Source organism: Zalophus californianus, chromosome 4 (assembly GCF_009762305.2).
Source record: "Zalophus californianus isolate mZalCal1 chromosome 4, mZalCal1.pri.v2, whole genome shotgun sequence".
In the NCBI taxonomy this organism is placed as follows: domain Eukaryota; kingdom Metazoa; phylum Chordata; class Mammalia; order Carnivora; family Otariidae; genus Zalophus; species Zalophus californianus.
In genome coordinates, this window is record NC_045598.1 from 79788466 (window position 1) to 79799695 (window position 11230).

Below are 11230 nucleotides of genomic sequence, written 5' to 3' on the forward strand. Positions count from 1 at the left end.
CTGCTGGGAGCATCACATCCTGAAGCTTCCCCTCGGCCGGAGGAAGATGTTGAAGAAGGTCCCTCCCTAGCTCACGGAGGAAAACTAAGTCTTCTGAGCTCATGGACTTACTTCACACAGGTCTAGGTGGAGCCTTCATCAGACCATTTAAAACGGAAGGCCTCCAGTGACAACCAAGATTTACACACGAAGAGGTAGGGGCACCTGGCTGGCTCAGTCAGTGGAGCTGTGACTCTTGATCTCAGGGTTGAAAGTTCGAGCCTCACAGGTGTAGAGAGGACTTAAAAAAATAAAATCTTAAAAAAAAAAAAAAAAGGAAAAGAAACAGTCCACAGTCCACTGTGGAAGAATATGAGGCTTCTCTGAAACCAAGAAATGAAAGACCTATCTTATCTTGTTTAAAATAAATCAGTCTCTCAAGAAGAAAAAGCCAAATAAGAACATGGCCAGAATGCAAAGCTTCTAGCTCTACACAGAAGTCCCTGGCTCTGAGGGCACCGTGGACAGAATGAGAACAGGGTTAGAGGCCCTGGGATTTCACAGAGGGGGCAAAGGCCGCCAGGGGAAAGAGTCTTGGATAAGGACTCCGGGGGCAAATCCTTTTCCTGACACAAAAGCAAAACCCAGAGATATTGCTTGGCACCGTCGTCCCTTATCTGCCAGATACAAACAGATTCCTGAATGAATGTCCAAGTCCTGGAGATAATCTCACTGTCTAGAAGATAAGAGAAGCTCAGAACACAAGACTGAACCTAACCGGCAGGGAACAAGCCAGCAAAGCGGAACAATGGCTAACACTGACATAACGTGCACTTTTGGTTCCAGGCATGATGGATGCTAACCACTTTACATGCATTGTCTACCTTACTTATTTCTCCCAAAAACCCTATAAAAGGTAGGTATTCCCATATCCTTATTTTACAGATGAGACGCGGGTTACTTGCCCAAAGTGACCAAGTCAGGAGCAGGGCCAAAAATTCCAACCCAGACAGGCTCCACAGTCCACGTTCTTAGCCACTAGGTTCTACTTTCTCAGGACAAGAACCTGGAGAAGATGAACAGACATCTTCAAGTTCACAAGGATTCCCCTGGTCATCTCTTCATGAAATTTGCAACATATTTTTATATTTTTTAGAATGATTGCCATCTCCTCCCCCTCCCCAAACTGCATAAGCCTCAGGCCCCACAGACAGGCAGGATCTACTCTGGGCTCAGGAAATCCTTACCCAAAACCCGAGCACAAGTACATATGAGGGACAGCTAAGAGCCCTCTATGGCCAGGAATTTAGCATTAAGTAGAGCCAATGCACGTGGAGTATATGCTATAGGAGTCTAATGCCTAGAATAAAATGAAACTCGCCAAAAAACTAAGGACAAGCCCCCTCCCACCCCCTAGTCGTACCGAGAAGGTGAGTAAAGCATTTTCTCATTCTCCTGGGTATAATGGTAAATGGCTGAAAAACCAAAACCATCCAATTGTGCTTCATTTTTTAAAAACCTTACAGATAATAACTGTGGTTCACAACACACTTTTAAGTGAAAACACTCACTAGCCCCCGTGACCCCAACCTGGAAGGGAAACAGTCTGGGGAGAAAGGATGCGCCTCTGGTTGATGACTGTAGCAGCAAGATCTTCCTCATCAAGCTTATTTATTATTTTTTTTTTTTTACTAAGGCCTACACCCAATGTGGGGCTCCAACTCATGACCCCAAGAGTCCCATGCTCCACCGACTAAGCCAGCCAGGTGCACCGTCAAGCTTACTTTTGAAATCTAAAAAAGTGGATAGAGACAGACAAATAATACAATTTCCAAGAAGGAAAGAGTGTAAAAAGCTGTGGGTTAGGGCTCCTGCGTGGCACAGTTGGTTGGCCGTCCGACTTTTGGTTTCGGCTCAGGTCATGATCTCAGGGTGGTGACATCAAGCCCCACAGCAGACTCTGTGCTCAGCAGGGAGTCTGCTTGGGATTCTCCCTCTCTCTGCCCCTTCCACGAGTGCTCGCTCGCTCTCTCTCTCTCCCCCTCTCCCTAAAATAAAAAAATAAAAAAAAGCTGTGGGTCACAGGACAGTGAGCTTGATAATAATCTTCATTAAAATTCCACAGTAAAGGGACGCCTGGGTGGCTCAGTCGGTTAAGCGGCTGCCTTCGGCCCGGGTCATGATCCCAGGGTCCTGGGATCGAGTCCCACATCGGGCTCCTTGCTCAGCAGGGAGCCTGCTTCTCCCTCTCTCTCCCTCTGCTTGTGTTCTGTCAAATAAACAAAATCTTTAAAAAAAATTCCACAGTAAAGAAGTTTCAGCCTTTTGGGGCGCCTGGGTGGCTCAGTCGTTAAGCGTCTGCCTTCGGCTCAGGTCATGATCCCGGCGTCCTGGGATCGAGCCCCACATCGGGCTCCCTGTTCCGCGGGAAGCCCGCTTCTCCCTCTCCCACCCCTGTCTCTCTCTGTCAAATAAAAAAAAAAAAAAAAATTAAAAAAGAAGTTTCAGCCTTTTAAAGAGGAAAGCATGGCACCCCTTCTCAAGTTAGCAAATGTATTTATTTTCTTTAACTGTTTTGGTGAAGAGGGGGATGTCCCACCCAGGTGAGCTAAATGATCACTTTACAGGTGGTCTTTGGGACATGCTAGCATCCCGCAGAACCTTCCAGAGGGGACTTCTACTGTTCCTCCCTAATTTGGGAGTCTAAGGAAGAGCCTCAGGGACAACCCTCTCCAGTCCCCTCCCTCCTCAGGAGCTCCGCACTATCACTTTGCTATTGCTCAATAAACACTGCTTGGCGCCTGGGCGGCTCAGTCGGTTAAGGGGTTAAGTGGTTAAGCGTCTGCCTTCGGCTCAGGTCATGATTCCAGGGTCCTCCGATTGAGCCCCACGTAGGGCTCTCTGCTCAGCGGGGGGCCTGCTTCTCCCTCTCCCTCTGCCGCTCCCCATGCTTGTGCTCCATCAAGTAAATAAAATCTTTAAAAAAATAAATAAACAAACCTTGCTTTGCTTCTCAGCAACAACAAAGGAATTATCTTGGTAATAAATTTTCTAATGTAATATTAATAAAACAAACTGAAGAAAAACAAGCTGTAAAAAAAAAAAAAATCACCTGATCCTTCCAAAATATCACACTGCACTACAAAATTCTTTTACGAAGAATACTCTAGCAGGGTTGGTTTCCAATTTTTAAAGATAGTAAAATCTACTCCTGACGGATAAATTCATTAAATCAACATATACTGAGCACCAACTACATGCCAAGTTATATTCTAAAATATAGATTTTGATATATCTCATCAATGAATAAGACCGGAACCCTTAGGGCTGGTGGAAAAAGCCAAAAAACAAAAGTTCTGAATTAAAAACCTATTTCTGTGGGAGCCTGGATGGCTCAGTAAGCAGAGCATGGACTCTTGATCTCAGGATCATGACTTCAAGCCCCACGATGGGTGTGGAGCAAAAAAAAAAAAAAAGCTAAAGCTAAACTCATCTACGTTTTCACCATGATTCTGGTGCTCTACTAGCAAAACAAGGCAGACCACCTTAGGGTACAACTACAGCTGGAGTCCACCATCACCCTGGGGTTACCTTGATCAGGAACGCTCTTGGAGCAACTGCTTGTCCAAAGGCAGGCAGGCAGGCTGGCAGGACTCATGGGACATTTGGTCCTATTTAATTATTACTATATGATTGTTTCACTTACTCTTCAGTGATTTACAATTTTAGTAAGTCTTCCAACATGGTTTTTAGCTGTTGAGTGCTGCCATTTTGTAACCAAGAAGATTCTGTGAGAAGTACTTTGCTCAAATTATACATTCCATGTGAGCAGGAAACAGTGAGAACACACATTCCAATCCCATTCTTCTTAATAGTTCAGATAGACTCCCCCCTAAAAACATCCTGAGGTAAGATAATTTCAGCTCTACCCACTCCCCCCACAACTCATTTCCTCCACTTTCCCTGGGACCTCTCAGCTCTCTACCCCAATTGTTGTAAGACTGGTGAGGGCGTGCCTCCTTGCGTCCTCAACTTTACAAGGAACTACCCTGAGCCCAACATCTTGTTCAGAGCCAAGCATCAGGAGATGCTGTGCTTCCCTTGAGGGCCTGTCCTGTTTTCTCACAGCTTAAGGGGCACAGAGGTGTATTCCTTCTCATTCTGGTCCTCAAGATGCAGTCAAGGGTCTGGCTCACCCTGCAGAATACATGCAAGACCTTACTACTTTATGAGTGTCTACCTACCCCACTGAGCTGTCTACACCAGCTTCTGTGCCGTCCCCGACCCTACTACTCTATTATGATCTTTATAGATCCAAAGTTACGGACTCCTGTTGTTTAAAGACGTTCAGAGTCCATGCTGAAGGATTCTACTTTTTAGGCTGTTTTCAAACTTCTTGCCCATTAAAAAAAGTAAAAAGTTTGACATGTTTTGCCATGTATTATCATCTTGTCAAAAAAGTATCTTAAGCTTACAGATTTTTCCCTGAAATTTTACTAATTAAAAGTACTTAAGATCAAAGGCTTCCTCAATTCATTGATGAACTGCTTTCACAGCTGGAATATAAAAAGACCAAAGTCTTATTTAATAGAAATGGAATACTTACAGAGGCAGTGACAAGCCTAAGAAATAGATTACCGGGGCGCCTGGGTGCTTAGTTGGTTAAGCGACTGCCTTCGGCTCAGGTCATGATCCTGGAGTCCCGGGATCGAGTCCCGCATCAGGCTCCCTGCTCAAGCGGGGAGTCTGCTTCTCCCTCTGACCCTCCCCCCTCTCACGTGCTCTCTCTCTCTCATTCTCTCTAATAAATAAATAAAATCTTTAAAAAAAAAAGAAATAGATTACCAATTTTCTATTACTAAGAACTAATAGCTACAACATAGTCACTGAGGACTTACTACAAACACACATCTCAATGCAATGTTTAGGGGTGGTAACTATCATTCCCCCCATTTTACTGATTAGGAAACAAGGACAGAGATATCCACTAACTTGTCCAACACCATACAAGGCAGTAAGTGGCAGAGCGAGGACCAGAACTGCTCAACTCCAAGGTCCATTCCACACTGCTTCCTGAGGAGGTTTCTATTTCTTCCATTTTGTTACATGAAGTTTTAAAAGGGAGGGGAAAAAAAAAAACACCTTACATTTAAGCGACATATCAGTTATGCAATACATAAAGAAAAAGCAGGAAGAAATCAAAAGGTGTCCAAACCAAGCGATGTCAAAGTTCATGTTCCATATACCCACTCCACTGCTGGCTCTGTGTCCTCAGCTGAAATGCAATGTCTCACACAAAGGCCTAGCAAACATGGATATTCGATTTCCAAGCCTAGAACAGATGAGAACAGCATTGTGTGAATAATCAGTGTCAAGAAGTGACAGGTGGACAGCAAAAGTGGGGAGGGTGTGGCAGACAAGAGTGACTTCACTAAGAATATCCCTAAGCACTTCACTAAGATACCACTTTTAGAGGGGCGCCTGGGTGGCTCAGTCGTTAAGCGTCTGCCTTCGGCTCAGGTCATGATCCCAGGGTCCTGGGATCGAGCCCCGCATTGGGCTCCCTGCTCTGCGGGAAGCCTGCTTCTCCCTCTGCCCCTCCCCCTGCTTGTGTTCTGTCTCTCACTGTCGGATAAATAAAATCTTTAAAAAAAAAAAAAAAAGATACCACTTTTAGAGTTAAAATTCTTAGAATATTCCAACTTTCTTCTGTGATTGTGAGCAAATCACACCCGGTCTGAGCTTCACCATCCCGACCTGTAAATGATGTTAGGTAGCCCCAGCAATCCTTTCCACCTCACCGGGCTGCTGTGCTGTTAAGATCAAAAGGCTTCCTATGAAAGGGTACTGTCCAAAGGGCCCATATAAATGAAGGGAGTTGTTAAAATTCGGCTTTGGTGCTTAAAGGAATAAACCCACAGTTACAGAAACCGAAAGCTATAACAACTTTCCAAAGGCTCTGAAAACTGAGGTTTTACTGTTTTTAAAAATGTATAATAATTACAGTGATCCAGCCTCAGTCTCTGCATTTCCTTCGTCGGTCTGCTCAATAAAAAGTAGGAAAAGGGCAGAAGCTGCTTCATTAGTCAGCAAAAAGAAACTAATATGGATATTAACATCCAAGAAAAATAAGTCACTTGAAGGACTGCCAAAGTTATCAGGACCTCATTTACAATGCAAAAGGTAGAGACTCAACTGCCAACGGCCAAGAATCACAAGGGCGAATTAAAATTAATGTGCACAAGCCAGGCCAGGGTAACCCATCCAACAGTTTGGACTTGCCGATTTCCTCTGAAAAGAATCCTAAAGCTCCATGTGTAAGCCTTGGAAAGAACCGAACGATCAGACACAAACCACTTAGTTTTGTCCTCTAAAAAAAAAATGTTCAGGAGACTGTTCTAATAAGGACAACACACTTGACAAGGTAAAGGACCTCAACGTTCCAATTTTAGATTCGGGGACTAAAATCAACGCTTCGCTTCACCGACTGTGCAGAATTTCTGAACAACTGAATTATGCTGCGCAGGCTACAGCAAGGGTGAGAAGAGACAGAACTCCCCCTTGGGGTTTGACAACGGCGCGCTCCATTGCCTCGCGACAATTCCCTCCACACCGCAAACACCCCCAGCGCTGGGATGTTACAGCGCCGACAATGGCAGCGAATTCTACCAGCGGTCGGGCGGTGCGGTGGCAACGCGGACATGCTTCGGCTCCCGGGAGGTTAATGGGAACTAAACCGCAGCAGCCCTCCTTTGTGGCGCTTTGGCCAGAACAGCAGAAAGGAGACAATGAGCGTTCTGTGCGCAGTTCCGCGCCGATTGGCTGCGCTCTCCCCCCAGAAACCCCTGATGTCATGGGCTTGGAATGCAGGGAGGGAGGGAGGGAGGAAGGAAGGAGAGGATTTGGGGAGGGGGACGCCTCTCATCTCTTTCCCAGACCAAAAGTCCCAAAGATAAACCCAACGCATTCTTAGGCTGCGCAGTGGCAAAGCCGAGAGTTACCAAAGCCAAATCACTCCAAACTACAACCCGCCTCAGCAAATATACCCCAAACAAAAGCAACCCACGAAAATATCCTTGATATCGTTGAAGTCTAATGTACTACAAACTTCTGTTTGTTTTTAAATCTCAACTCTACAGCAGATCTCACTCCCAAAGCGGCGCGCTCAGGCTTTGTGTGTTTTCTGCAGCAGGACAGCAGAAATCTGCCTCGAGGCACCGCGATTCGAAAACTGGGAAGGGTCCTAGGGTCCCTGGGGCCGGCGGACCGCTCAACGCTCCCCTCCCCGGGAAGAAGCAAGGAACAATGGGCGGCCCAGTTCGGCCACGTAACCGCCTAACTTCGCTTGTGGCTGAATTCAGCCAGGGGTTGGGGTGGGAGAAAACGCTGGGTCGGGCAGCTGCCCAGGCCGGGGCGCACGGCAGGGGCTGCGGCTGGGTCCCCAGCCGCGCCGACGGGCCCCACCTAAGGGCGAATGACCAGGCAGGAGCGCCCCCTTCCCCGAGGGGCGCGTCCTGCAGCCACGGACTGGCTCCGGTAACTGCAAGCTGGCGCTGCGGGATCCCAGGAGCCCGGGAACTCACCGCCCGCCACCGGTCCCAGCCCGCGGCGCTGAACAAAGCCGGGAGAGCGCCCGGGGGCCGGCGCTTCGAGCCCGGGGACAGGACCCGGACGCGCCGCCACTCTCGCGCCGCCCCGACGTCTCCTCCCTGCAAAGCCAGACGGCCAGGGCGCGCAGAGGCGAAGCGCGGCCCAGCGCCGCCCCAGTCCCAGGGAACCCCGGGCGGCGTCTAGGTTCCCACCCCTCGCCCAGGGCGGGGACCCCTCCACCCGAGCCCGGGCGTACCTTGTTCTTGACCTCGGCCGAGAGCCCGTAAGAAGGACCCTTGTTGAAGTGGGTCATGGTGGTTAGGGCGACGGGAAGAGGCTGCGCTCGGGTCTGGGGGTTTCTCGTACTCGCTTTCCCCGCTCCTGGCACCGAGGAGTGGCCGCAGCGCGAGATGCTCGGAGCTCGCTCCCCTGGGCGGCGTAGGAGACGCCCAGACGCGGCGGCGGGGCGCGGGCGGTGCCTCGGCAGCTCGGTCCGACTGGGTCCCGCAGAGCCTCCCGCTCCGCTGCTGAGGCCCCCACGAACTGCCCCCACCGCCTCCCCCGGGCCTTCAGGGATTGGCCGACGGGCCGGGCCAATGGAGAGCCGCCTCCTCGCGCTGCTCCGACGAGGGGGCGGGCCGGCCAATTGAAGGGCCACGGGCGCCGCGCTCTCTCCCCGCGCGGGTCTCGGGCCTCCGCCCCCGTCCTCACGCCACGGAGACCCGCGGCAAGGGGGCCCCTCCTCCCAGCTGGGCCGAGGGCTGGGCGCCGCGGGCGGAGCCCAGGCCCGCGGACTGGAGCCGGCCCAGCCCCGGCGTCGGGCGCTTGGGGGCTTCCCAGCGGCCCAGAATGCACGTCAACTTCCAGGCATTCGCCGCCGCGCTCGGGGCTGGCGGAGGGAGGGAAGCCTACCGGGGTCTTTTCCCCGGCTCCTGGCCCAGAGCGCTCTGATACGGGGCAGGGCTCCTCCACTCGCTGCCTGGAACACCACGAGCAGCCTCGGAGCCCCTGTGCCAGAGAAAGCGGGAGCGGGGTGGGGGGCAGGGAGGGTCCTTCGACACCTGCTCCTTCCTCCCTACCTCGCAGCCTCCCACACCTGTTGGTCTGACCTCTACCCCGCTGCCGCCGCGGGAACAGCCAAGGCTTTTGGCCAAATTTGAGCTCACCCTGTCTTTAAACCTCTAAATGCAATGAGGAAAAAACTGGGGACTGTGCCATGGCAAAGCCTGGGGCATTTCAAGTCCTTTTCTGGATTCGCACGGCTCCTTTTTACAAGCATCTGTATCCGGAGTTCAGCTAGTCCAAACACCCAGGTGGCTGTTGCTCTACTTTTTAAATTTTGTTTTGAATCTAGAGGGCTCTTTGAATAGGAGACCTTTGAATAGAGATAAGTATCCTCCTTTGGGCCAGAAGCGGCCTCCATTCTTTCATGGTGCTGCTTCCTACCCACCACTTTCTTTCCTCCGATCTCCAAGTAATTTGATACATAGGAGGAAGGGAGCATAACTTTGATCATTCGTCTGAGCTCCTAGCACTGTACCAGGCGTCTTCCAAACATTATCTCATTTACCCCTAGGAACAGCTAGTAGGTGGACATCATATCTGTTGCAGAGATGAGAAAAATGAAACTCAGAGACCTAAGTATCCTGGCCAAGGTCTGCCCATCTGCAAAACTTCACCTCTTGTCATCACTTTCCTGGGCACACCTAGGACATGTTTCCACCCCTGAGATCCTAGTATAAGAGTTTTGTTTAGCAAACCCCAGCTACTGTGCCAGAAGAGATCATGGAATCGGGAGAAGAGAAGCCGTTTAAACATCTTACCGCAATTGAGCCATCCTGGAACAGGAATGAATAAGGGAACTTTAAGAGAAAATGAAGAAAAAGGCTATGGACTTTGGAATGCCTGGGGGTGGGGGGGGTGGGAAGGTAGGGGAGGCTAATAGGGAGGAAAGTGAATGATTTATATGTGATTTGCTAATTTAGACAGGAGGCAGTAATGGTAATTAGGTCATTCTTCCCACACAAATGACACAATTGACCCACAATTAGCGAGACAAGCGGTTTGGGCTGTTTTTCCAGTAGTGTGATAGTGGCCATGTGTCATCCACAAAACCTCACCCACTTTTCTTTTGAGTGTGAGAAGTGGTGGCCAGATTTGAGGTACAGTGGAGATGGAAAACATACAGTCACAATCATTTTAATCTACTAGAAGTTCATTCCTTATAGAATGGTCAAGAACTATGTTCAGTTTTGTCATGAAAAACTTAGACATAAAGGTGAGTTTTGTTTAATGGGTGTTATTGTTTAATAGGTACAGATTTGTAGTTTGGAATGATGAAAAAGCTCTGGAAATGGATAGCAATGAAAGTCACAAAACATTGTAAGTAACTTAATGCCACTGTCTACTTCAAAGTGGATTTTTTGTAACCCTTCCCTCTTTCTCCTCTTTGCTACCCTACCTGACCAAACAACCACTGATAGGCTTTCTGTCTCTACATATAGTGTGTGTTTCCTAGAATTTTATGTAAATGGAACCATACGTTGTGTATTCCATTTTAACTGGCTTCTTTCACTCAGCAAAATTACTCAGATTCATCCATGTTGTAGCATATATCAATAGTTCATTTCTTTTTATTGCTGAGTAGTATTCTTTTTTTTTTAAGATTTTATTTATTTATTCATGAGAGACAGAGAGAGAGAGAGAGAAGCAGAGGGAGAAGCAGGCTCCCAAGGAGCAGGGAGCCCGATGCGGGACTCGATCCCAGGACCCTGGGATCATGACCTGAGCTGAAGGCAGACGCTTAACCATCTGAGCCACCCAGGCGCCCCTGAGTAGTATTCTATGGTAAGGATATAGCACTGTGTATATATCCATTCCCTTATTGAATATTTGAGTTTCCAGTTTTTCACTCTTGCAAATAAAGCTGTACGAACATTCACGTGCAAGTCTTTTATGGACCTATGCTTTCGTTTCTCATGGATAAATACGAGTGGAATGGCTGGATCATATGAGAGGTACCTATTTAATTTTTCAAGAAATTGCTAAATTTTTCCAGAGTAATTGTACCATTTTGCATTTCCCATCAGCAGTATATAAGAGTTCCAGTTCCTCTATATCCTCACCAACACTTGGCGTGATCAATCTTTTTAAGTTTAGCCATCCTAATAGGTGTGAAGTGGCATCTCATTGTAGTTTTAATTTTAATCAAATAAAATTAAATAAATTAATGTGCTTGTCATCTGTGTATCTTTTTCATCAAGTGTTTGTTCAGTCTTTTGCCCATATTTTGTGTTTTCTTTAATTTTTCCCTGCCAGGCTAGATTTAGAAAATCCTGACCAACTTCTACCAATAGGATGTGTCAGCAAATGCTCAGGTTTAAGTAAAATTTCACATTACAAAATAGCATCCAGGGTGTGTCCCAACAATCCTAAGTATTTTAGCTGGAAACGCCTTTAACACGCAGAACACTTTGAACTGAAATAAAGGCTCTTTTTTTTTTAAGGTTTTATTTTATTTATTTGAGAGAGAGAGAGAGAGAATGAGAGATAGAAAGCATGAGAGGGAAGAGGGTCAGAGGGAGAAGCAGACTCCCCGCTGAGCAGGAAGCCCGATGTGGGACTCGATCCCGGGACTCCAGGATCATGACCTGAGCCGAAG

The 11230-nt window shown here is 48.1% G+C and overlaps 1 protein-coding gene across 2 annotated transcripts in view; it reads right to left on the bottom strand.

The window, feature by feature from the left end:
- CNN3 (calponin 3) overlaps positions 1-8121 on the bottom strand; it is a 30897-nt gene extending 22776 nt beyond the window's left edge. The window contains exon 1 of one of the 2 annotated variants that reach the window (XM_027611154.2): positions 7826-8121. In XM_027611154.2, the coding sequence (XP_027466955.1) occupies positions 7826-7882 (57 nt within the window). In that variant the 5' untranslated portion in view covers positions 7883-8121. Of the gene's footprint in view, positions 1-4971; positions 4994-7825 lie in introns of those variants that run through there. The other variant, XM_027611163.2, reaches the window with a different exon arrangement.
- Between the last annotated feature and the right edge of the window lie 3109 nt (positions 8122-11230).